Genomic DNA, 27,625 nt, shown 5'->3' on the forward strand with positions numbered 1-27,625 from the left:
TAGTGTGACTTCAAAGCCTAGGACAGAAAAGGTACCCTGGCTTCCTGCCTGCCCTCTCTCTTGAACGGCTCACTCCAGGCCAAGCCACCTGCCATGTTGTAAGGACACTTAAGCAGCCCTGGAGAAACCCATGAGATAAGGAGCCTCCAGCCAACAGCCATAAGAGCACCACCTTGAAAGTGGATCCTCCGGTGTCGTCAAGCCCTCCGATGACTCAGCCTGGGCTGACATCTTGAGTGCAACCTCTTGAGAGACCCAGAGCCAGAACCACCCAGTTAAGCCGCTCCCAAATTTCTAGCTCACAGAAACTGTAAACTACTGTGTTTGCTGTTACAAAGGGTTAACCTCCTGACCCCTCCCTATGACCATGCAGCTGAAAGGGAGCCCCAGGGTCAGGTGCCCGCTCCTGGTTAGAAGCTCTTCCTGAGTGAGAGCACAGCACACTGCGGAGAGGCTGGCTGCTTACTCACCTTTCCGGGTCCTGCAGGTGGAGCAGCAGGTACACACTGTGGGAATGGGGTGGGGGCACCGTCAGTGACATTCCCCCTGGACAGGGACCAGCCCCAGGCAAATAGGGAGGCCCTGGTGAGGTGTGGGGATCCCAGTGTGTACAAACTAGGGATCCCAGGAATGTGGGTCTCTGTAGAGACACCAAAGTGGGGAAAGAGTCATCTCAGATTCAGCTTCCTCTCAGGTGCAGAAAATAACCTCACCTGGACCACAAAGTCAGTCCTTGCACCCTGCAGGGAAGGCAGGAGACAGAGTCAAAGTTTCCTCTGGGAAATAACTCCAAGCACCCCTGCCCACAGCCTCCTCCTGTTTCTGCTTTCCAGTTCAGAATGTCCCCCAGGAAACCTCCTCGGACTCACCTCTGAACCCCAAAGTACTTCGTGTCTGGGCATTTGCAAAGGCCTAACTGGCTGCTGCCTTGTACAGGCCACTGGTCTTGGTGCACATCTGGGCCTTGACATAGAGTAGGTGCTCACTAAATACATGCTCACTGAATGATTCCAAGTCCATGGAAGGCCAGGATCATTCTTTCAACATTTCTTGTACCCTTCCTGGTGTCCAGTGCTAGGTATTCAGTGTATGGTATCTGACTACACACCTCCCAGCTCATTGTGCAGGGAGGGCCATGTCAGTCCCCACCCACCCTGACCCTTTAAGCAAAGAGGAAAACTCCAGGCAAGAGAGAGGGGGTCAAGCCAAGTGCACTGCCCAGCCCCATTCTGGCTGCTGAAAGCAGCAGGAGAGAACTCCTCTTCGCCTTCTCCAATGCCCAGACCCTGTGTCCTCAGAGCACATGCAGAGGTCTCTTGTGTGCCAGGCATGTGGTTGGTATGCTGGGTAGGTGTTTCCAGAGGGAAACACAGAACCCTTGTCTGCCAGCCAGGAGCTTGCAGCACTGAGTGACCATGACCGTGCAGGGACAGACTTCGTGCCCCTTTCTCCCACCCTCATTTGCAGCATCTTCCTTCTTTTCCTCAAGATGCAGGAGGTCATGTGCATGTCACTTCTCAGCTCACAGCAAATGGTCTGGACTGGTTCATGGGATCCTCTTCACTTTTTTTTTTTTTTCTTTTTTTTTTGAGACAGAGTTTTGCTCTTGTTGCCCAGGCTGGAGTGCGATGGTGTGATCTCGGCTCACTACAACCTCTGCCTCCCAGGTTCAAGCAATTCTCCTGCCTCAGCCTCCCGAGTAGCTGGGATTACGGGCATGCGCCACCAAGCCTGGCTAATTTTGTATTTTCAGTAGAGACGGGGTTTCTCCATGTTGGTCAGGTGTTCTTGAACTCCTGACCTCAAGCGATCCACCCGCTTTGACCTCCCAAAGTGCTGGGATTACAGGCATGAGCCAACATGCCCAGCCACCCCCCTCACTTTTTATGTGCCTTTACACGACTTTTATTCCCACACCCCACTCACATTCTCCTTCCTCCTCAAGGAGTGTCAGTTTTAACATTTTAATATGCAACTTTTTGTTTCAACATGTTCTTTGTATAAACTTCGTTATTGTTACTTTGCATGATGGGCATATATTTTTATTGTAAATAAATTGCTAGATAAAATATTCTGTTTGTACTTTTCTTCACCTGGCATCATGCTTTCAAGTTCCACTGTGTGTACATTTAAATCTGTTGCTTCCAGCTGCTGCAGAGAATTCCACAGGGTGCAGCTCCCATCTCTCTCCAGGTTGTCTTCAACTCCTGCCACCTGTCCAGGGTTTGCAAATTCTCTGGTTTGCTCTCCTCACAACCCTAAGACATAGGCTGAATAGGGATTATTGGGCTTTTTTTTTTACAAAGAAGAAAGCTTAAGGGAATCCGGTCTGTCTTCTGTGCCAAGGTCAAATCCTATGGTAGCATCTGCCTGGGTTCTGAGAGAAGTTCTGAGGCTGAATCGAGGCTCAGAAGGAGCGAGCATGCCTTGTTGTGCTGCATTTGCCGTGTCTGCACAGGCCTGGCATCACCCAGCCAGGATGAAGTCTGGCCTCCTTCCCTCTTCTGGGGCCCTTACTGCCGTCCAAGGCCCACACTGGGGGCTGAGCTGGGAAGGGCTTCCTCTGCTAGACTTCCTCCCAGGCACGTTGACCTTACTTCAGGATATGACAGCCCCAAAACCTCTGACCCAGCCAATCTTGCCCATATCCAGGCCTAGGCCATCTTTCACCTGTCTTCCTTTTTGAGATGGCTTTTATTTTAGGCTCCAGAACAGTTGGGAAGAGCACCACACTGTCCCGGCCTCCCTGCTGGGTCGCATCTTTCCTCTTTGCCCCTGTGGTCTTAGGTGCTGAGGCCAAGGGGAACGGCAGTGAGGAGGGCTGGGCATGGTGCAGCATAGCCGGTCCTCTTGCTCCCCACTGCCTCCCTGGGGCATGGCAGGGACATCACCATCTCTGCTCATGGAGAGTGGCAGAGCCAGCACCAAAGCAAATCATCCCAAACGCTTTTCTATGTGGTGCTGGGCTGGAAAGATGCTCCAGGCCCAGAAGACATTCCCATCTCCCTGCAGACCCTGCCAGCTTCTTGCGTTCCCAATTCTGAGGCTGCCCTGAATAAGTCACCAGCAGAGGTCTAGGCAGGAGGCCAGCAATCTGGGGCTGGGGGGCCTCAGCCCAGTACACAAACTCTGAGCCTGCCTCCTCTGCTGGGCTCACCTCTATAATGGCAATGCAAACTCTTGGAGGCAAAGGGACCCCAGGGCCACCTAGGCCCACTTCCTAGCCAAAGCAGGAATCCCTCCCTAGAACCTGACCATCCAACTTTGGCTTGGGTCCTTCCAATGTCAGGGATCTCACTACCTCCCAAGATGGTCCATTTCTCTCCTGGACACTTATAGCATGACAACACGCCCTCTCAAGAGAGATAAATTACAACAAGAACAATGATAATAGCTACTGTGTATTGATGCCAGGCATGACCATAAGCACTTTTTTTTTTTTTTTTTTTTGAGACGGAGTTTCACTCATGTTACCCAGGCTGGAGTGCAATGGCGCGATCTCGGCTCACCGCAACCTCCGCCTCCTGGGTTCAGGCAATGCTCTTGCCTCAGCCTCCTGAGTAGCTGGGATTACAGGCACGCACCACCATGCCCAGCTAATTTTTTGTATTTTTAGTAGAGACGGGGTTTCGCCATGTTGACCAGGATGGTCTCGATCTCTTGACCTCGTGATCCACCCGCCTCGGCCTCCCAAAGTGCTGGGATTACAGGCTTGAGCCACCGCGCCCGGCCAGACCATAAGCACTTTTACATGGCTTATTTCATTTGAATCTTCACAACAACCCTACAAAGGGGTGTTATTCCTTGAACAGATAAGGAGTCTGGGGTACAGAGAGGGTAAACAGCTTGCCTGGGTCATGCAGTGAGCAAGTGGCTAGCCCCCTGGGACTTCACCCACTGGTTCTTGCTCTGCCCTCTGGGTTTCACTGAACTGAGGCCCTTTTTCCATCTAAAGGGCAGTTTTCACCTGAGGCTTGGCAGACGATGAGCTGATGCAGTATGGAGCTGAGACCTAACTCTGTGTTGTATCCCTATTTCTGGGGCAGTGTCCGGCAGATCAGAAGCTCTAGATGCTTGACAAAACCTGGAAGGTTGATGAGTGAGTGGCGAAGGGCACTGGCCTGGGAGTCAGGAGGCCACGCTCTACTGCAGCCCACCGTGGGTGACCCTGCACAGTCCCCTTCCCTGCACCTCTGTCTCTTTACCGGTAAAATCAGTGGACTTGACTGAAGGATCCCTGAGTCATTTCCTGCCTGGCCTTTTGCAACTCCATCCCTGCCCTGCTTTCAGTTGTGACAGGGTTAAAACATCTCCCAATAGAAAAACCACAGTCCTCAGACCTGTGAAGGGCCAAGGAGACACTGCTGAGGGGGAGGAAAGGGATGGAGCCCTGAGCTGCACTTGGCTCTGAGCATGAGTTGTCATTCCGAGGCAGCCGCAGGCCTCATGCCTCCCTGTCGATGTCTAAGACCCCTGAGAATCAGATGGGGCCTGTCAGGACATGGGGCTTATGGCCAAGGTGTCCCCTGCAGGCTGCACCTTACAGTACATGGTCACAGGTGGCCAGACATCTCCCTTTAAATTTAAGGGCCAGGCAGCCACCAGACATACATTGTGGACACAGATTCCAAAAGACTGGCTCAATTCCCACCCCTCCAACCACAGGGAGGCATAGGTGGTGATACAGAACTGCCCCCCATACCTCCACCATCAGTCCTGGGCAGCTTCTGCGCTCAGCAACTGAGAGTCAAGGCCCCTGTCATCCTCCCAAGGAGCAGCCTGGAAAACTGTGTGCCCCTAGCCTGTGCCCCACCCTCCATGAGCCTGAAACCCACACTGGTGGATCTGATGCGGCGGGGGGGGGGGTCCCAAACATGGCTGCAACTCAATGAAATCACACTTCTGGGTCTCACCCAGACCTACAGAAGCCTCTACAGATGGGCCCAGGACTTTGCATGTTTAACAAGGTCCCCAGGTCAGTCCCAATACCAGCAACTCCATGATGGGCATGTGACACCAGAGTCAGGCATTGGAGGCAGAGGTGTGGTTACTGTAAGGTCCCGGCCGGTATAGGAACTACAGCTCAGAGCTAGCATGGCCCTTGGTATGCAGAGGCTGTGGGTGGTGTGAGATGCATGAGGGGTCAGAGATGAGAAGAAGACAGCAGAGTGAGAGAGAGAACAGGCAATTTTCAGGCAGGGAAGAGGGCCCATGAGAGCAGTAAGCCCCGGTGAGAAGACAACACTCAGGTGTCAACAGGCACGCCTCCCTGGAGTCTGAGAAGAGAACACAGAAGGCTCCTGGGGCCCAGGTCCTGTTGTACCTGCTGCCTCCAGGCTTGGCCTAGACACTATCCTCCAACTACCCCCAATTCCCTAGGCAATCAGATAGAGGAGGGGGGACGCTTTGGTACAGGTGACCTAGCCCTTTGCCTGATCAGAGTTGCCAGGCCAGCTTCTGGCCTGACCTGAGGGGTGCTCACCTCTTGGCTGACCTGGCATGATCTGATGGACACCTCTGTTGATGGCAGGTCCATGGGGTCAGGGCCAGGCTGCACGCCACATGGTGGACTGGGCCTCTCTCAATGAAAGCGAGGCCCAAGGAGAGGGAAAGAGGAGAAGTAAAGTGACACCTACCTGAGCTGCTAGCGCTCTCAGAAGCACTCCTGGACATCTTGGGCTGGCCATGTTTGCCGCTGGCCCGCCCAGACCCTGGTGGTGGGGGGCCTGAAGGAGCAGGGGCGCCGTCTCCCCTGATGGTGGTGAGGTCCTGCATGCTGAAGCTCCGCAGTCTCTCCGATAAGGCACCTTGTCCCTGGATACAACACAGGAGGGGCACACATCAGAGTTCCTGCTCCACAGGTCAGACTCAAAGGCCAAGAGGGAGCTCTGATGGGCAGCAAGGCAGAGATCAAGACCTATATCAACTCTGCAAAGGGGCAGGTGCCCAGGCATAGCTGCTGGAAACACAGAGAGGGTCAAACCCCAGAAATTTCCAGGGCCTCCTCTGGGGCTCAGCAATCGCTCCTTTGGCTCCAGGCTCCCTCCTTGCCCTCAGATACTCCTAAGATGATCCAGAGCCTCAGACAGACTCAGGGTCAAGGGTGCGACTACTGCCTGCAGCTCCTACTCCCTCCAGGCCATCTGCTTTTTCTCTTGCTGGGCATAAATAAAAATCCACATGTATCTGTGTTTTTCTCAGTACGTGAGAATCTGGTCAGGAAATTAAAAGCTAATATTCTGCGTGCTTAGTTATTATTTTCAGAGGACACAAAATGCAGACAATTTTTTTTTAAACGTTTGACAACAGAAATTTCTTTTATCTGTATAGCATATTATGTCTACAAGGCACACTTACTTCCACTGATGCATTTCAGCTTCATAAAATACCCAAAAGTAATGAATCAGGAAGGAAAAAAATGATATTAAAAAACCCTTGCTGACTATAACCATTTCATATTCTGAGGAAGACAGAGAATTAATCTCAGGGGGGAACTGTTCTTTTGTTTAGGAAAGCAAGATCAATGCATTTTACTTATGAAAGAGCAGCTCCTCCCTGTCTGGATGAGAATGTGTGAGTGAAAATGATCACAGTGAAGGCTCAGGGATGGTGGCGTTGCTTTAAGTGTGCCTCAGGGGCTGCAGAGAGAGGCTAAGGAAACCTGAGAGTGGGAGGAGACTGGGGCAATTGAGAACTGGGCTAGGATTTGGAGCAAGAAGTGACAGGCAAGTAACAACGAATGAACTCAAGCATCTTCAGAAAGAAGGAAGCCTGGAGAGTGTGCAGGCTTCCCTTGGGTGCATGGCACTGCAGTGGCATGGGAGAGGTATTCTATGCCATTTGGATAATGAAGGAAAGAGTGGTCTCAGAGATCTGGGGGACTTGGGGACAATATTGCACAACAGACATAACAGAATCAACAAATCAGCACAAAATCAATTCAAGTCGCTGACAAGAGGACTGTTGGTGAGATTGATGAAACAAGCAAGGGCCAAAACAGTTGAGTAAGAGGTTTTCAGAGGTGAGAGAAAGGTTTGGAAGATTTTTTCGTTTTACTTAATAAAAAAATAATAAAAATGAACCAACAAAGCACAGCAATTCACTGAAGTGAAAGATCCAGATAGGATCAAGGGGCAAATGCAAAATGAGTTCATTAAAGGGGAGGGGGAAACAAAAAGGGCTTGCAGGCAGGTTTAGAAGAAATGCCAGAAGAGGCCAGGTCTGGTGGCTCATGACTGTAATCCTAGTACTTTGGGAGGCTGAGGCAGGAGGATTGCTTGAGTCTAGGAGTTCAAGACCAGCATGGGCAACATAGTGAGACCCTGTATATATAAAAAAAAATTTTAAACTAGCTGGGCATGGTGTATATGCTTGTAGTTCCAGCTACTCGGAACGCTGAGGTGGGAGGACTGCCTGAGCCCAAGAGGTAGAGGCTGTAATGAGCCCTGATCACACCACTCCACTCTGGTCTGAGTGACAAAGTGCGACTCTGTCTCAAAAAAAATAAAAAGAAACAAAGAAATGCCAGACTAAAACCAAGATGCATTAAAATTTGAAATACAGCTGTTCCCAACCTACCAAAGATACAAAAAACCATGTCACCAGGAAACTAACAACGAAAACCCAAAGAAAACTATTTAAATAATCAAATAAATACAATTAGAATTGTAAATACAGGCCAGGAAGGATATCATGTGAAAAAAGACAGAAATCACCCTGGTTGCCTCCGACACTGCTCTAGAATGATGGTTGGCAAGGGTCCAAGGCCTCATGTCCTTGACAAGAATAGCTGGGTGGTCTTTGCCCACAAAATGACGGCTGGACCAGCCGGCCACCCATTATATAACCCCTTCAAATATAACAGCCAATGATCCATGATTATTTTACTCATAAGCATTCTAGGTGGCATCTAGAATTTAGAAGAAATTTGGTGACTAAGGAGCAAAACTTGATTCTGAAATGAGAAAATATTCTGCTAATTATAAATGAGTAACTCAACGTTAGGCTAGTGTTCAAGCAAATCATTCACTGACTCACTCTTTCATTCATCCTCTCATTTCTTCACTTATTTTACTTGTTCAACAATTATCAGGTACATTTTATGGGCAAGACACGGTGCTAGGTGTTAATAGGAAACACCACCAGTACAGCTTGATTTCTGAGAAAGTGTAAAAAGACAGATGTACAGATACAACACAGAGGTGCCCTACCAGAAGCTACAGAAAGTGAAGACTGAGAACAGTAGTTCCCCAGTCAGGCCTGGATTCAAATTCCAGCCCTGTCATTTAACAGCTGAGTGATCCTCACCTCTCTCCGCCTCAGTGCCCTCATTTGCAGAAAAGCATCCACATGGCTGGCTGCTGGTGCGGATTCAACGAGATTACGTCCTTAAGATACCCATCACATAGCCCAATGCATGTTCAGTGTTCAAAAATGTCAACTTTGATGATAATGATGTTGATGCTGCGGCTACTGCCTAAGACACAAGGTTGCTATTGAAAGCAGAGGTGGAGCTGGGTGCGGTGGCTCACACCTGTAATCCTAGCACTTTGGGAGGCTGAGGCAGGCAGATCACGAGGTCAAGAGATCGAGACCATCCTGGCCAACATGGTGAAACCCCGTCTCTAACAAAAATACAAAAAAAATTAGCCGGGTGTGGTGGCACGCGCCTGGGGTCCCAGCTACTCGGGAGGTTGAGGTGGAAGAATCGCTTGAACCCAGGAGGCAGAGGTTGCAGTGAGCCGAGATTGCGCCACTGCACTCCAGCCTGGCAACAGAGCAAGACTCCGTCTCAAAAAAAAAAAAAAAAAAAGAGAAAGCAGAGGTGGAAAAGATCACTTTGGTCAAAAGGACCAGGAGGGGCTTCATGACCCCAAGCAAAAATAAACAGCCAGGGACAAATTCCCTCACCACAGTTCGCCAGTTCTTGTACATTGTTGCTCAGCAACATATGTGAGAGAAAGCAGCAGCAGGCATCGTACACGTTCATTTTAGCAAAGTGCTCCATTCCAGTCCCAGAAGCCAACCAGTCTAGCTCCAATATCACTGGCAGTGGCAGAGGTTAGGAAAGAGAGGGAGATAATAACAGCTCAGTATCAACCTAGGCCTGTGTCAGAGGAAATTATAGTGGTGTATATACAAGACTCTTGAAAACAAATTAGCCCTTGCCTGTCAAAACACTCTGAGATGGTTAAAATCAACATGCCTGGCCAGGCACCATGGCTCACGCCTGTAATCCCAGCACTTTGGGAGGCTGAGGTGGGTGGATCACTTGAGGTCAGCCTGACCAATATGGTGAAACCCCGTCTCTACTAAAAATACAAAATTAGGTGTGGTGGTACACACCTATAATCCCAGCTACTCAGGAGGCTGAGGCAGGAGAATCTCTTGAACCTGGGAGATGGAGGTTGCAGTGAGCCGAGATCACGACATTGCACTCCAGCCTGGGCAACAAGAGCAAAAACTCTGTCTCAAAAAAAAAATAAATAAAAATCAATATGCCGCTTTCATTTGTAGACCTTTCAGCCCTTAGTCTCTACACAAAATCTCATTCCTATTCACTTCCTGCAAACCCCATTCCACACTGTCAGTTCAGCTCTGCTCTGTAGAATCTTTTTATTCTAGACCATTCGCTTCTGGAAAGAAGCACGGGTTGTTTACTGGTAGTCTGCAAAATGGGGTTCCCTACTTTGGGAAAATAAACTTGGATTCTCCACATTTGGGAAGGGTTAATACCATAGTCCCCATAATTCCTTGAGCCACATTATCGTATTAAAAGCTCTGAGAAGGCCCATCTGGTGGCGCATGCCTGTAATCCCAGCACTTTGGAGGCTGAGGCAGGGGGATTGCTGAAGCCCAGGAGTTCGAAACCAGCCTGGGCAACATAGATAGACCCCCATCTCTATTTTTAAAATTTAAAAAGACATCACTAAGTAACCAGAATTATAATGACAGCACCCACCTTCTCCTAGACTTCTTGAAAATGATTTTTATCAATTCCAAGACATATTTTTCATCTCTGAAATTGGGGTGGGTCTTACAATTGCTGCTGCCCTGACATCATTGTCAATGCTTATACATAGATGTACTTGGTTGTTATTCTCCCTGGCATAACTGGACAACTGAAATCCCTGAGTGTTTAATTAACAAACCATTTAAGAACTGCTTGAGAAAGGAATATGAATCTCAGTTGTCTAACACATAACTCACTGACACCTTCTGGTATGATCAAGAAAGTGGCAGCATCAACACTAGCATGAATGAAAATCCCAGAAACAATAGCTTGACATCATCCAACACACTGGAAGGAACAGAGAATGATATGGCATGGTCATAAGTGTATATTGACATGCTGAGCTGAAAAGTAATTCAGGACCTCTCAAAGTGAAAAAGTGAGGTTAGAAAGATCTTAATAATTTATTGTGCTAATGTGTTCCTTTTAATGTACATATAAAAGTGACAAAAATTACATCTAAGAGTTTTTAATAAGAAGAAATAAACATTCTAAGTGAGAAAACATTGTGTCCTAACTTAATTAAGACACAATGCACTTCTCAAAGCAGCTTTCTCTACGCATCCCAGCTCCCTGTAATATGCTGTCACTGCAGCCTTTGAGCTGTACGTCTCTCTTGCTCTCCACACAATGATACTTAAGTACTGCTATTGTCTGTTTTATTCACTATGGCAGCCTTGGCATCTACCACTCTACTTGATACACATTAGGGGTTAAGGAGTTGCATGAATGAACGTATGACCATTTATGGAGCTGCCGCCTGGGTAAAGCGTGACAGTGGGAAATCCCCACTCCAGCCTGATGCGTCAGCCAGGGTCCCAGACCTGAAAGAGCATCCTGCTGAACAAGCCTTGAGATGTGTCCACGAGGAGTGTATAAGTGTCAGAGGGTTGTGGGTACAGAGAACAGAGGGCACACACTGGAGAGGCAAGGTGTCCCAGAGGAGACTGCGCTTGAACTTGGGTGGGTGGAGGACTTGGTGGGGTAAAGATGGAGGCCAGGTGGAAAGAGAAGGAATATGTGTTAGTATTTGTCACCACTGAGAGCAGCCACTTCAATCCACCCCAAGTGAGGTCTTTGCAGTTTTGTCTGCTAAGGAGATGGGGGTCCCCTTATACTTTGTTCATGGCCAGGGATGTATCTGAATAGCAGAAGTGCCTGCAGAAAGGCTACATGATTTCTTCGTTAACAACCATGCCAGTGGAAGGCAGAGGTAAGAGTGAGGCTTACTCTTCATCGGACACTGTCTTTTGTCCTTTTAGAATTCTGCACTAAGAACATGCATTACCTTTAAAAAATCAGTACAATTTAATTTTCAGTAACACCCACAGCACTCTCTCAAGGTCACCCTGAGGACCTCACTTTGTGAATATACAGTGTGCATGATGCTGACCAATGCAATCTAGACCAAAAAAAAAAAAAAAAAAAAAAAAGGAAAAAAAAAAAAAAAAAAAAAAAAAAAAAAAAAAAAAGACATAGGAGTAATTAAAACAACAACGACAGCAACACAAAATTAAGAAGGAGTACATGGTATCTCTAGACTAAATGAGTGTTGAGTCATTGATGAGGGCCTCTTTTCCAGAGGGACACACCAAGTCACAGGGGAAGGTTCCAGCAAAGCAGGAATTTTAGCCCAGCTCACTTGACACAATATCTAATGCCTGCTACTGAGGGCAATGAGAATAAAGACAAAGGCTTTTAGTGAGTCAGGAAATTGATAACAGAGCTGCCAGCACAACTGCATTTCCCACCAATAATTCAGGAGTTAATACTTCCTTCCAAACCCCAGGGGTTGCCAGCCTCACTGGAGGAGTGAGCCTCCAGCCTCCACAGCCACACATGCGCCACATCCAAGCCAAGCAGGCGGCTCCCAATGACATGCTGCATGAGGACCGGGCCCTTGTCTGTGACATGAAATGGGATTAACAAACCAAACAGAGAAGGAGAATTTCTACTGCAATAGCATCCATCATCAAATTCAATCCATTCTCCAGGCATTAAACAAAGAAAAAAAAACCCAAGTAAGTTAATCACATGTTAGATGCTACCAAATTCACACCATAAGAGGCTCTGGGAAGATGATGAAGTGGGGCCCGGCTCCGTGTGCCCCACATGGATTAACACACACGCACACGCAGGTGCCGAGGCAGGGGGGACACCTGCCTCTGATCCAGACCACGTGCTGGTGAGCAGAGCCGGCGGCCTGGCCTCGCTGCCCGACTGGATCAGTTTGGAGTTAGTCACACCTCTCAACAGGGTTACCTGCCCTTCTCTCAGGTCCAAAGAGAAGATAAAATGAAAGAGTCGAGCCACCTGGTAAAGGGGAAAAGGAGAAAAAAAGCCATGGGCACCAAGGCGACAAAATGGAGCTGAAGGGAGCCGTGTCCTCACCTCTTTCCTCCTGTCACTCCCTTGCTCACTCACCTATTTATTCACTGACTCGCAACCGTCAACAGTTGCTGCGGGAGTGTTCACAAAGCTCTGCGAAGCTCCGCAGGGGAACAAAGACGAGGATGGTATGGTCCCTGCTCCCATGGAGCTCACAGTCTAGCTGGGGCATCAAGATAATAAGTGTGTACAAGGGCGCAAGCGACAAAGACAACCAAACGTGCCAGAGTACAGGGCAGGGGACGGCACCATCACCATGGCTGAGCACGGGCAGAAGCCTCGTCCTCTCCCACAAGGGGTCAAAGCCGAGTGAGGAGTGAGTTGAGGGCTTCATCCTTGGAAGCGGGATGGGGAAGGTACGTGCTGGCAGGGAAGAGCTTTGGGCCAGGGTGTGTCAGTGGACAAAAACCCAAGGTGCATGTGAGTGAACCCACCTGGGGAGAAGAGGCTTTGGTGCCAGTGAGTAAAAGAAGACCAGCCTGGGAGAACTGGGCTTCAGCCGCCTACACTTGGTTTTTGACAATAAACTGAGCACTTCACTAAGGTTTTTGAGAGGTGAGCAGTGTGAAGGAGGCAGGACGTTAGAATGATGAGAACATCCTAGATATGCCAACTGGCGCACATCAAGAACTTGTCCCCAGTATATGTTCTCCCCTTTTCTCTCCTCACTTTGCAGCGGGCACATGGTTGTCTGGAATAGAGATTGTATTTTCTAGTCTCTCTTCTGGGAAGTGCCCTAAAGGAGAGGCAATGCAAAAGAACAAGCATTAACTGGTGAGGGAGGCGGGCTTGGTGCTTCCGATTCAGAGCAGGCTGGATAGGAGGTGAGGAGTGGGAGCCTGGGAGGTGAGACAGGCCTGTGTGACCAATGACAGTGCTCAGGTAAGTTGGGTCTCTGTAGCTGGACCAAGCCTGGACATCTGAGCCAGGCCCTTGCCCAGTGATGGGGAGTCAGAGCCACCAAGAGGGGCCCTCTACACACAGCAGCGGCCCCTGAACTTGCCTGTGGAAATCTCAGCTGGAAGCTTTGCCTTCTCCATGCTTTCTCCTTCAGAGGCAAAGTCCCTGCTGGAAAGGGACAATGAGAAGGGAGGAAGGACTAAGAGCAGGTTGGGGGGACCCACAGGACAAATCTGCCCACTGCTGGTGCAAGGTGAACTCTATTTATACTGGTGTGCAAACATGCCCATACTATCGCATGTGATCAGGCTTCACAGAAACTGTGATTTATGGTGACATGTACCTGTGATCCACATTCTTTCGTCCTAGATCAAGTGTTCCCTAGCCCTGCCACAAGGCCAAGAAAGAGCTGATCGATCATCAGAAGAGCAGTTCCCTGGGGTGTGAGAGACTCTAAAATCCTCAGTGAGGGCCAGTCACCTCTCAGGTACTCAGCCACCGGGCTTCAGAGCCTGGTAGTGTAATCCAAGCACAAAATGGCCAGGAAGTGTCAGCTTAGGGTTTGTGTGTTGGGGTGGAGGGTGACTGGAGTAATACAAGGACACTGGAGGAACTAGAGACCCTGCTGCTGATCACGGCTCAACAACTGACAGCTGCCTGACCTTCGGCAAGTCACTCAAACCCCAGCTTGGGGTTCACCCTGAAGTGAGGGTTCCAGCTGCTCCAGCAGCCCACGTTTGACCTTCCTTCTGTCTTGGCAGGTGGCAGGTGCTCACATGTCATAAGCTGCCCCTCAGGGGCCCACACACCTCAGAGCTGAAGAGGAGGAGGAAGCACCTCTTTGAAAAGTCAGGCCTAGAATGGTGGGGAACCCTGAGCCCAGGGCGAGAGTACGGCTTGCATAGGAAGACAGAGCACATAAGAGGTGGGCCAGGACAAGGCAGGAAAGTCAGCGTCCTGTGCAGAAGAGCCTGCATTGTAAATAACGTCCCAATGCCAGTGCCCAACTTGTTTTTTTTATTCTGTTCAACAGTGAAGAAAGAGAAGATCATAAGCAGTCTGAGATCAAACTGACCTATGAGACATATGAGTGAATAACAGGCAATCTTTATTCATCATTTATTATGAGCTCTGCGTTCTGTGAAGTCTTTGTGTACATTGCCTCCTAACTCTTGTGGCAGGTACTATGATTGTCCCTGTTTGCAGGTGAAGAAGGGAAGTTCACAGAGGTGCAGCAGTAAGTAGGGAGCTGGGACTTTTAAACCTGGCCTGCTTATCTCCAAAGCCCAACTTTGGCTATCCTTGATGCTACACATTGCTCTGTTGGTCATGGCAGCTAAAAACATGCACAACAGCTTTTCATTCCTTTAACATTTACTGAGCACCTATGGAGATGCAGGTAGGACACAAATATAAATGATGACAGCAGTGCAGAGGACCCAGGAGTGACAGGCCAGTTCTACCTGGGATCAGAGGAGGCTTCATGGAGAAGATGGCATTAAACCAGAAGAGTGGGGAGGATTTCAAAGAAGTAGAAACAGAGGCAGATAAAGGATCAACATGAGCAAAGGCAGAGGCAAGAAAGGGAAAATTCTGGAAATAGTACTCAGAGTTGCTATTTCCAGAACAGTACAGAAGGCAGCTGTGAATGCAGTATCAGAAGAGCTAGAGAGGTAAGCAGAGACAAGACAGGAAGGCTAGGATCAGGGTTGGACTACACAGGCTTTAACAGGAAGGGAAGGGAGCTGTCGACCATTTGGGTAGCTACTGCAAGAGTCCAAGCTGAGGGACGGGTGTGGAAGAAGGCCCAAAAGGAGAGAAGGGATGTCAAATGGTTAGGACTTAAACAGTAAGTGGGAGGAAGGTGGGCATCAAAGGTGACAGAGATTTGGAGCTTGGGTGCTTGACAGGATGGTGATTTTATTATCATCAGAACGGTGGGACACATGGAAGGGCAGATTTGGAGTTACATCCAGGACTGTCAACTAATGTACAAAGGAGACAGGGGAGATGTTCAGCAGAGAACAGGAACACTGGGATAGAGCCCTGAACAGAGAACCAGGGACACCGGAATTGAGCCCTGGACAGAGAACCAGGGAGACCGGGATTGAGCCCTGGACAGAGAACCAGGGACACCGGGATTGAGCCCTGGGCAGAGAACCAAGAACACCGGGATTGAGCCCTGGACAGAGAACCAGTGACACCGGGATTGAGCCCTGGACAGAGAACCAGGGACGCTGGGATTGAGCCCTGGGCAGAGAACCAGGGACACCGGAATTGAGCCCTGGACAGAGAACCAGGGACACCGGGATTGAGCCCTGGACAGAGAACCAGGGACACCGGGATTGAGCCCTGGGCAAAGAACCAAGGACACCGGGATTGAGCCCTGGACAGAGAACCAGGGATGCCGGGATTGAGCCCTGGACAGAGAACCAGGGACGCTGGGATTGAGCCCTGGGCAGAGAACCAGTGACACCGGGATTGAGCCCTGGGCAGAGAAGTCCATCTGGGAACCAGGTGCATCAGGTGACAGCTGAAGGTGAGGGACAGGATGAGACGGTGCTGGGAGAGAGAGAAGAGAAAGGTGAGGCCCAGAGAAATTCATCCAACACTGAGGAGTGAGGAAAGGAGGGAGGAGGCAAACACAAGAGGGGAGTCAGAGAGAGGAGGAGAATGGGGAGGTGCCGTGTCACCACAGCCAAAAGACAGCTCTTGCTGCTCACACGTGATCCTCAAACTGTTTCCTCAGACCTCTAGGCTCCACCAGGCCCTTCTGTGAGGTCAGGCAGGCAGGCTTCCCTCTTTGCTCTTGGACCCCTGAGGCATCAAGCTGCTCAATCTCCACAGAACAGTGCTGGTAAGTAATGTCGGACCAGAAACTCCATGTGAATTTCTGGCCCTTCCTCTTCAGCCGAGTGTGATGTGGGTGTTTCATTTGTTTGAATCCACTTGATTATTCATGGAGCAGTGTGAGGTGAGGTAAAATTCCAGGTAGAAACATTGGGAGAAAAGGAATCCAGTACATTGGCAAAAAGTCTTGCTTGATTCTACTTCGACAAGTTTTGAGAGTGAAGCTCGGGTAAGAGTTGACTAATATTTAGGAGACTGGAGGGTAGGGAATACTTCCAAACTTTTCCAGCAGTTTGTCTGTAACAGTTTAGATAATCTTGGTGTTTAAAAATGGTTGCTGTGGTGAATTCTAAATATTAATGTCATGTCATATAGTTCTTGGCTAAAAACTAAAGAAAGAAGGCTAACTTACTGTGAGCGAGCACAGTGGCCAGGGAATCCTCCTCTGAGGGATAAAGAGACAAACATGGGGCTTTCTGGTATCCTCACCCTCTTTGATTCAACAGATGGTAGGGACTGAAGCCAGAGAGGTGAAACATACAGACCTGGGCAAGGGACAGCTGTCATCTCTTCTCTGTCCTTGGAAATATCTCCTAAGTATGAGCTGACACAGGGAGGTTTTATAAAAAGAAAATCAGTGCCTGCCCTCTGATTAATTGTAAACAGGTTTTAGTTGTTTGTTGTTGTTGTTGTTGTTGTTTTTTGCTAGAAAGCAAACAAAGGCAAGGCAACTGACTCCAGTCAGGTCAGAAATCCCACATCAGTGGGCTTATGAACTTCCTCAAATGAGCTTTTGATTCTAAAAATAACATTTCATGGTGATTTTAATGCAGTATTTTATTCAAAGTAGACATTTAGATAAACCATTGATGGATAAAAGATAAGGATATGGGAGAGGACTTTTTTTTTTTTACACTACTGTGCTGAACTGTTTTGTAGAGCTTCTTTTTCTTTTTAAGGAAAAAGTGAGTCGGAATTTTTTTTTTAAGTGGGAAAACAAAATAATTGAACTCTCCATAAATTGTGCCTGACTGTTCAGATGCCGGCGGCTATAACCAAGGCTTGGCTATCCCCTGTTGGCCACTGTCCATAATTGCAGGCAAGGTGCCTGAGTTTTAGAGGGTAAGTCAGGAAAACAGAGGTCATGGTGTGAAAGCAGGCCCAGAAAAGAAGACATAAGAGCTACAGCATGGGTGCTGCTACAGGCTGACTTTCCAGTTTTCTATTTTCCTAGTGAACCTTATATAGAGAGGCCCCAAGTAGCTGAGCAGCTAAGGAGGGGTGGGTGTACTGCTGAAGCCAGAGCAACTGTGGGCAAAGGGGTGAAAATAAAGCAAAAAAGAACACTGGAGGATTAACAGAGGGCTTGGGGCAGTGCTGTCCAAAAGAACTTTCTGTCCAAAGATGGAAATGGGCTATCACTATGCCAGCTACCAGCCACACTGGCAAATAAGAACTTGAAATGGGGCTAGTACAGCTGGGCACAGTGGCTCACGCCTGAAATCCCAGCACTTTGGAAGGCTGAGACCAGCAGATCACCTGAGGTAAGGAGTTCAAAACCAGCCTCGCCAACATGGCGAAACCCTGTCTCTACTAAAAAATGCAAAAATTAGGCAGGCGTGGTGATGGACACCTGTAATCCCAGCTACTTGGGAGGCTGAGGCAGGGAGAATTGCTTGAATCCAGGAGGCAGAGGTTGCAGTGAGCCAAGATCACGCCACTGCACTCCAGCCTGGGTGACAGAGCAAGAGTCCATCTTAAAAAAACAAAAACAAACAAACAAACAAAAAAAACGGGGCTAGTACGACCAAGGAATTCAATTTTAGGTATACTCAATTTTAATTAATATAAATTTAAATAGCTACATGAGGCAAGTGGCTACCATATTAGACAGGGCAGGTTTGGAGGAATTAAAAAGGTATATACTTCAAATCAGTCAACAGGGTTTAATGAATAGCTATCAGTGCAAAGCACTAAACAACTAAACATTGGTCTGTTTTTATTTTTTAAGCAAGAAACAAAGGAAAAGAAGTCACAGCTCCTCATCTCAAGAAGCTAACAATACTAAATTTGGGGATAAGAGAAGGTGGAACCATATACACACAAACACAACTCTGAAAACTACTTGCAAGAGAAGAATTCCCGATTCACAGAATGCTGTTTTACTTAGAGCAGTTCTCTTCAATAGGTGGACTATAGTAATAGCATTGGTACTGCTGGAAATGTTCTGGAGACAAATCTCCAGGGGAACTAAAACAACATAATTTTTCAAGTTATAGGACAAGTGAAAAAGCAATGTTGGTTTACCAGCTCTAAGAATTCAGCAGGTGGAAGAAATCTAGTATGTGGTTCAAACTGCAAGGGAAGTAAGGTAACCTGGAGACCCCATAGTTTTAGAACTGTTGTTTAGTGGTTCATATCACTATGGTTTCTTTTTTGTGGGAGAATATGTTTTGCTTAACAAATAAATTTCTAGGGCATTTTTTTTTTTAAAGAGAGATTTTTCAGTTCTAGTCTTAAAAAGACGTGCCATTCAATTTTCTCTATGGGTGGAATTACAGGATAGGAAACAGGCACCAAGTAGGATCAGAGCCAGCAGAGACTAGGAATGCTGAGACAGAAGGTACATGAGAAGTGTGTCCTCAGGAAGCAGTTTTCACTGAAAGACAGATGCATCAACACTTCCTAGGGATAGGGGTTAGCCTTGTAAAAAATTGAGGGTGGGATAGGGGTTAACTTCCCCTGAAGAAATTAATCATGCCTGATTTTCTTTTTTAGCTCTTCCAGTTCTAAGACAAAACAGTAATATTAACATTAATAAGCTGGGCATGGTAGTGCACACCTGTAGTCCCAGCTACTAGGAAAGCTAAGGTGGAAGGATCACTTAAACCAAACTTAGGTCAGCCTAAGCAACATACAAAGACCTTATGTAAAAAAAAAAAAAATAATAAGAACTTCCTTTTTTTTTTTTTTTGAGATGGAGTCTCTCTCTGTAGCCCAGGCTGAAGTGCAGTGGTGCGATCTTGGCTCACTGCGACCTCTGCCTCCTGGGTCCCAGTTCAAGCAATTCTCTTACCTCAGCCTCCCAAGTAGCTGGGATTACAGGCACGAGCCACCATGCCCAGGTAATTTTTTGTATTTTTTAGTAGAGGCGGGGTTTCACCATGTTGGCCAGTCTGGTCTTGAATTCCTGACCTCATGATCCGCCTGCCTCGGCCTCCCAAATGCTGGGATTACAGGTGTGAGCCATTGCGCCCGCCCAAAGAATTTCCTTTTTTTTTTTTTTTTGATGGAGTCTCACTCACTCTGTTGCTCAGGCTGGAGTGCAGTGTTGCATTGCAACCCCTGCCTCCTGGGTTCAAGTGATTCTCCTGCCTCAGTCTTCCAAGTAGCTGGGATTACAGGCATGTGCCACCACACCAGCTAATTTTTGTATTTTTAGTGGAGACAGGGTTTCATCATGTTGGCCAGGCTAGTCTTGAACTCCTGGCTTCAAGTGATCTGCCTGCCTCGACCTCCCAAAGTGCTGGGATTACAGGAATGAGCCACTGCGCCTGGCCAGGACTTCTATTTATATAATGTGGTTTACAAATTTTTTCCACACTTCATGATGATACAAAAAACACTCCTGCAAACATTAATTTTGTTAGAGAAAGGACACAGGGCTCAACATTATTTTTGAACGGATCAACTAAAAGTGTAGTCAAAAGATTTTTCATTCTTCATTTAAGCTCTGTAGTTTCCTCCTAGGGAATCACTAAAGGATGTAAACAAGAAGACAGAAGGAGGAATTATTCCTTCATCCCATCATTTTATCCTAGCCTCCATTTAATCTGTCAGAACTAATCTGTTTCCCAGCCTGTAATTCCAGCCCAGTGTGCTGAGTCTCTTTAGGAATGATCCTAAGAGAGGGTCTTCTCAACATGTAACGCTCTCTGTTGCATCGCTTTCACTAAATGCAGTCGATTATGAGAGTGAAAACTGATTTGTAAGTTGAGGGTGTTTTGTGGGAGGAGAAGACAGCAGGTCCAAGAGATTTAAAATGAAGCCAGGAGTCATGTGATCATAAATCCTGGTTTCCTTGGGACAGACCCGGTTTATTTATTTATTTATTTGAAACAAGGTCTTGCTCTGTCACCTAGGCTAGAGTGCAGTGGCATGATCATAGCTCACTGTAGTCTCCACCTGGGCTCAAGAGATGATCCTCTTGCCTCTGCCTCCCAGGTAGCTGGGACTATAGGCACATGCCACCATGCTTGGCTAATTTTTAATTTTTTGTAGAGATAGGGTCTCACTATGTTACCCAGTCTGGTCTCTCACTCCTGAGCTCAAGCAATCCTCCCACCTCGGCCTCCCAAAGTGCTGGGATTACAGGTGTAAGCTGCCATGTCTGGCCGAACAGGCCTAGTTTAGACCTGTTGTTTCAGAGTAATTATTATAAGCATCCTTTACATTCTCAAATGTGTCCTGATTTGAATAATAAATTATATAGTCACCCTAGCCATGGGTGACTTGGCAGGGTGTCCTTTTTTGCAAGCAGTTGCTCTAATTATTCCCCTGGGTTAGTCAATAAGGTTGATAAGGGCTCAGCCAGGTACAAAGCACTGTGCTAGGCTCTTGGGAGCACTACAAAAGAGGTGGGATACCTGTAATCCCAGCACTTTGGGAGGCCAAGGTGGGTAGATAACCTGAGGTCAGGAGTTCGAGACTAGCCTGGCCAACATGGCAAAACCTCGTCTCTACGAAAAATACAAAAATTTGCCTGGCGTGTTGGTGGATGCCTGTAATCCCAGCTACTTGGGAGGCTGAGGCAGGAGAATTGCTTGAACCCAGGAGGCGAAGGTTGCAGTGAGTCGAGATCACACCAATGCACTCCAGTCTGGGTAACAGCGCAAGACTGTCTAAATAAATAAATAAATAAATAAATAAATAAACAAATAAGTGGGAGTATTTGTAGTCCTGTCATAGTATTTCTCAATTGGCAGTAAGTTTTGGAGAAATAAACACCGCCCTCCCCCCACCCCCCGACATGCCACCGCTTTCTTCATTCTCAAGGTTAAGGCTTCTAAGGAGGTGAATCTGCATTCCAGGAATGTTACAGAAGTTTGCTTTAACCCTGATCACCTGTGCTCCCTATGGTTCTGTATGGGGCCTCAGGCAGTGATTTGTACAGAGCTGGCTATTTAAAAATCATCTGGGGAACTTGTTAAAAATAGTAATTCATGGGCCCACTGCCTGAGATTCTGATTCAGCACATCTGAGAATCTATTAAAAAAATAAAAAGCAAACCTCTCCAGGTGTCTTGCACATACAAGCCAGATTTGGACCCACTGGTGAGTCATCATTCTTTGACCAAAGCCCGAAGTGATGCACTGTTGCTATGGAAACCACTGATGTACACCTCAGCCAGATTGAATTTTTGAACCTTACTTCTTTTTCTTCTTTTTTTTTTAAGTACACATCTGTTTCAAAAATAGAGGGCATTATTTTTAGAAGAGATGTGTTTTCTCTCTCCAGATCTTTATATTTAGAGAGAAAAAGCAAAGCCCCACAAGGCAGAAAATTTTCTCATCTGAAACCAAATTCAACAGAAAGCAGATGTCCCTCACTACATTAGTCCAGCTGGAAAGAACTAATGAGCAGTTATTTCCTGAGGCAACTTTCAAACTGTCTGGCACTTCTTTTAGGTTTTAGCTGCTATAAAGTGCCTGGCTGGAGAAGACTTCGGCTCACGGGCTTCCTGGGTGGTCAGGGGACAGGCAGTGACTGGCCAGGATGATAGGAAGACTCTGGAGGCTCTCCATCGTGAGGCAGGCCAGGAAAAGGACAGCCTGAGGAAGTTACTGTCAGAATGAAATCTACGCACACACAGATGAGCGGCCAGGTGACCCACACTGAACCACCCTGACAAATACAGCACGTTTATACTCCATGAGCGAATGGAGGAAAGAGCAGCAGCCTGTTTTCCTTAGGCTTCTGGGGCAGAACAGATGGGGTGGAGAGAGGCTGAGACAAGGTTTCTGTAGCTTTACATTGCCAGGTTGGCCTGATGAATTCAGAATTTAGCAATTCTGAGTTCTCTTTTGTTTCAGCTTAAGGATTAAAGCACAAAACGGTTGCATCTCAAATGGAAGGTTCTTGGAATTTATTGCTGTTCATAAATCCTGATTGATCTTGGGAAACCAAAGCAGAATTTCCCTTCCAAAGATACTCATGGGGATCCCTCATTTTGCCAGCAGGTATTATAGTAAAGGGGGCAGGAACCCCTGCCCCGCCCCCACCAACCCCGGACCCCGAGATCTGCCATATGGAGTAGTGGGATGCCTTGCTACAATTCTGTGTTATAGACAGAGCTGGCCTTGCCTGAAGCAGTAATTATTCATTTTTCATTCCCCTTCCCTCTTGCCCAGGCTTTGTCTGCAGAATTCCTTGGCTTCCTGAAAGGTACTTTGCAAGCAACCACCCAGCCCAGTGTGCTGAGTCACTTCCATTAGAAATGATCCTAATGTGCTCCTCTTTGGTTCAGGATGAGCAAAACCCAGCTCGGTCCCTTGAAACTGGCTTTCAGCATCCTCCATCTGCCATCTGTGCAAAGCCCATAGAGCACCAAGATCTATACTAATCATCTCCTTGAAAACCCTTTACAGCCCCACCGCCTCCTTGCCCAAAACCCTCTCATCACCACAAGGGACTAACTTCTCTATGTTAATACAATTCACCTCCAACCATTGCGTCCTTCCAAACATCAGCATAACTGCCTTCCCTCCGCCGCCAGCTGAACGTAGGACCCTGCTCCACATTTGGTTGTTGGGGAAGGGTTTGTCACTGGGGAACACTAGGATGATCTGCTGATTTCACATGATAGGAAATATCTGACCAAGTTAACTTTTTGGGTCTAAGTAAATAATGAAATTGACAACAATAAGAGGGTGATGTGTGAAGATGTTAGGAAGAGACACAGTTTTGAAAAGTGCTGGAGAGAATAGAGAAAGAAGTAATGCTCACACCGATACATCCCACAGATGGGTGTTTATTTCAAGCCTCCTCTGCTTCAGTTGTTATGGCTTGGCTGTCCTCCATGTCTGGACCCCAGTCAACTTATTCTGGGACCTGGGTTCCTTCCCCTGGATCTGCAGGGCCACATGAGTGTGAGTGAGTCCCCCCTGCCATTTGCTCAGGTAGTCTTTCCACCTGTCCATTGCATTTAGGTTACTCTCCCAGTACACCCTAGGAAACTGCAGAGAAGCGCTCTCTTCTTCTCTCCCGTTCCCTCTTCTGTTTCTCCCAGCCCTAGGTGCCAAGTTAGTTAGAAATTTAATTTTTTTCTCATTTCCAGGAGGGTTGAATAAGTTAGAAATTCTGAACCTGGGATCCACAGATGAGCTTCAGGGGCTCTGGGAACCTCTTAATATGGCAAGTGTGTGTGTGTGTGTGTGTGTGTGCGCGCGCGCGTGCATGCACACATGTCGTATGTGCGTTAGGGGCAGTGAGAATTTGGGGGGCAATATTCAGCATTTTTTCCATCAGATTTTCAAAAGGACCCCTCAAAAGATAAAACACCACTGACTGATCCTTAGCCTGCTCTATGGGGTTGCACAGGTGATGGGCAGGGCAAACTAGAGGGACTGAGATGCTCATGCAGTTGTGGTACTTCCGGCACAGTACCTTGGAAGCTGCCATCACAGCCGCTGTGGCCGCCACATTCAAGCCTCGCTTCCCGAAGTGCACAAGGGCGTCATAACTTCGGTCTTTTGCTTGGACCAGACAATCATCGATTTCCTGTCAAAGGAAAAACAGAGGCACACTGAGTTGGAAGGTTCAAATATATTTCTGTTCTCTTTCCCTTTCTCTGAGCACTGCACTTGGCAGCTTTCCCAATCCCTGCTCTTGCTGGGCCTGAAAAGCTGCAGGCACTTTGAGGGTGTGTGTGCAGAGGGGAGAGAGCAGAGAGACAGAAGAGTAGAAAAGGGGACTCTGAAAACACTGCAACTTATGGATCCAGCAATGCCCTGGTACTGTTTCTAAAGCCCTCTAACCTTCCAGGGGGCTCTAGGGGGTTCTGGATGTGGATATCCCTGCCTGCCATTCTATACACAGCCATTTACCAGACACTGAAAGCACTCAGGGTGGAGAGAATGCCCAGAACCAAGCTTCTATCCACAGGCCTGCTTCCAACAGCCTGTCAGAACTTGGTAAGTACTTAGCCTCTCTACATACAGTTTTAGTCTTCTGAAAAATGAGGATAATGATAATACCCAACTCATAGAGCATGGTGAGGACTAAATGAGGTTAATTCCAGTAAAACATCTAACATAATGGCTGGTTTCAATAAACGATAAGCATGTCATCTTCCTTATCTTGACAGGGTTGGGTCTTTGCAGTTCTAAAATTCTGTCATTTTATAGTTATTTAATTCTACAATCAAATATCACCCCATTTGTATATTGATGGGAGGGATTATAAAGCTGAAAGAAATGGTATTACTGGATAAGGGAGATTGTTTTACAGATACTCAAATAAAAGCAGAAATTAGAAGTCATCCAGTGTCATGCAACAAGGTAAAGGTGAAGCGGAAAACAGGATTGAGGTCTTCTTCAGGGACCAAAGCCAAATACAATATTGGTTTAGTTCAAATTTGGATTAACTTTGGTTTATTTTTTGTTTGGGGGCGTTTGTTTTTGTCATTGTTTTAAGAAAATGGCCGTTTGTCATCACAGTTGCTCATTTCAGAGTTCAGTAAGACAATGACATTTGGCCTCAGTCAAGTTCCACACATTAGTGGATTTCCTTTGCTTTGAGGTGTGCAAATGGGTCAGCAACCTCCTGCTGGATGCCCTGTGGAAGGCTTCCCCAGGAAGTCACAGCCACAAGCCCTCTAACTGTGATCCCCCTGTCCCCTTCCCCAACCCCTTTGGAAGTGATTCTTGGCAGCTCTTAAGAGTCAGTCACCTTCATTTCAATGGAAGTTACACTGGCAGCTTCAGGGGAAGCCCAGCATTTGGGAAAGGAAGTAGGAAGAGTAGAGATTTGATAACCAGGTCAAGACAGGGATCTGTTCCTCAAAATCCACCTTTCTGAGACAGAGATGGTCCAAGTTCCTAAAGGGATTTTCAGAAACTTCTACAGTAGCCCGCTCATCCAATTGACATGTTTCCCAAAGCCTTCCCCTTTCTAGTCCAAAGAATTCAACTTTCAGAAACAATAGATGTTAATCAATCAAGCACCTATGGTGCTCCTATTTTATGTTAAGAAACTCTACTACACAATCAGTTTAGCAAATAATATAGTTAATGAATGATACAATGTTGGAATTGTTCAACTCAATAATCCTGCTGTTGGGAATTAATTCTAAGATAATCAAAGGAAGCAACTAAACTCCAGGAATGCTCGTGCTCTCTGCAAAACTGTCTATATCAGGAAAAGGCAAGAGGCAATCTAAATATCTAGCAGTAAGGGAACATCATCATGGGCATTACAAAGAATACCCATGAAAGGGATATTCATGGGGAATACCCATTTAGAAATGGATTTGTGTGCAAACACATTTAAGATCTCAGGATACAAATATTTTATTTATGTTGTTTTAAAAGTCATTTAAAAAATCAACATAAAATTTTAATCTTTCTTTTTTTAAGAGATGGGGATTCTCTAGGTTGCCCAGGCTGGCTTTGAACTTCTAGGTTCAAGTGATTCTCCCATCTTAGCCCCCTGAGTAGCTAGGACTGTAGGCATGCACCACCACACCTGGCTTCCAGGTAAGATTTAAAATAGTCTATGTAAAAATCACATCTATAAAAGGACAGGGGCTAAACATGACAAAAGGAAGGAAATTCCGTTTGCATGATTAAATTGTGAGTGAATTTTTTCTTTCTTTTGTTTCAATTTATGGAAATATTTTCCAGGAAATAATGACAAATAACATCTTTTTTTTTTCCCATTTATTTATTTTATTGCATTTTAGGTTTTGGGACAAATAACATCTTTTAGAGGACTTCACCACTATTTTTAAACACATCCCAGAAATATATTTAAAAAAATAATGTTAGGAGGAACAACTTGTTGGAGGTAAATGAGAGCCAAATGAGAAGCCTCCTGCAATAAGATCATCTGCTCTTTTTATTTATTACTTATTTTTTCACTTGCTAGAAAGAATGAAAGGCACGGCAGTATATATTACCTTTTCTTTTGAAGATAGTGTGGGATGTACAAACTTCCTGTATAGGAGGCTGGAGCCTTTTGTGTAGGGAGACAGCAGCCAGGCTACAAATGCTATTTTTAGTTCATAATAAAATGGAAACCTGGAGAGAGAGAAGAAAACACAAGTTATGTTGTTAGGTTCTCAGCAACACTGCCCTTTTGAAGGATGAGACCCAGTGGGCAGCAAGGACACCTCTCCCGCTTGCATGTGGCTGCAAGGTTCCCAGATTCCTCTGTCCTCCACCCATGAAGGCAAGGGCACACACATGCATACACACAGCACATCCCCAAGACTTCTCTTTGAAAACCAGTTCGTGTTTTCTTTTGTTGTCAAAGCAAACCAGGAATGCAGATTCTCTCCAGCAATCACCCCATGGCCCTGCCTGGCACAGGCTGGAGCTTCCCGCTGGGCTGTGCTCATTTAGTTGGAAGCTGGGGCTCTGGCCCCAGTCTACAGGCTCAGAGGGTCTCTTCTGTGCTGTACACCCAGTCACTCACTCTTCACTCAGTCCAAGAAGGCACAAACACCAGGGGGAATTACAGCAGGGAGGAGTTGACAAAAAAATCTCTAGACTGAGAATGAAAGCCTCTCCTTCTTGGCTGCCTTCTTGGCCCAAATAGAGGCAGCAAGAGGAGCCCAGCTCTTGGCAGGAAGTAGAATGCTACTCACCCTACTCAGTGGCAGGCAAACAGATCTCAGTGCCAAAAAACAGAAGAGTCTAGGGTGCAGATAACACATAATTCTGGAGTTTGCAGTGCTGCATACCCTCAAGCCTGTTTATTTATTTGTCCCCTGGCAGGCACTCAGTCACTGTACGTGCCTTCTTGTACCAAGTACCAGGGAAGCAACAGTGACCAAAGAAGGCCTGATCCCTGTCTTGTGGGAGCTTCCATTCCAGTGGGAAACACAGACAAGATTCTGGCATCCTTGGAACTAAGGGTCCAGTCAGGGAAACAGAGATTTATAAAATAATCACAAATAATATAGAACTGTAATTTGAGACAAGTGCCATAGTGCTAGCCCACATGGTGCCTTTGAATGTATTAGAAGAAAACCGGCCTCTTCAACTGGAAGCAGCTCTGTGGCCACATGAACCACAGAGCTTGGTCTGGATTTCAGCCCCATTCGCCTGCTTGGCCAGATATCCTGTGCTGTGAACAACCTGAGCAACCATATTTGGCAGTCCAGAGGTGTATTAACCACGTGTTTATGGTTTATTTTATTTTATTTGTTGAGACAGAGTCTCTCTCTGTCCCCAAGGCTGAAGTGCAGTGGCA

General features: G+C 47.0%; 1 protein-coding gene across 4 annotated transcripts in view; it reads right to left on the bottom strand.

Annotated features, from left to right (window-relative positions):
* Positions 1-27,625, bottom strand: part of REEP1 (receptor accessory protein 1) — a 118,826-nt gene that overhangs the window by 13,424 nt on the left and 77,777 nt on the right. For 2 of the 4 annotated variants that reach the window (XM_017536634.2, XM_017536635.2), the window contains exons 4-7: positions 26,328-26,448; positions 23,816-23,929; positions 5,637-5,814; positions 471-506 (exon numbers count right to left, since the gene is read on the bottom strand). In XM_017536634.2, coding sequence (XP_017392123.1) covers positions 471-506; positions 5,637-5,814; positions 23,816-23,929; positions 26,328-26,448 — 449 coding nt within the window. The remainder of the gene's footprint in view (positions 1-470; positions 507-5,636; positions 5,815-23,815; positions 23,930-26,327; positions 26,449-27,625) is intronic. The other 2 variants (XM_017536636.2, XM_037741365.1) reach the window with 1 other exon arrangement.

Source organism: Cebus imitator, unplaced genomic scaffold (assembly GCF_001604975.1).
Source record: "Cebus imitator isolate Cc_AM_T3 unplaced genomic scaffold, Cebus_imitator-1.0 Scaffold99, whole genome shotgun sequence".
Classification (NCBI taxonomy): domain Eukaryota; kingdom Metazoa; phylum Chordata; class Mammalia; order Primates; family Cebidae; genus Cebus; species Cebus imitator.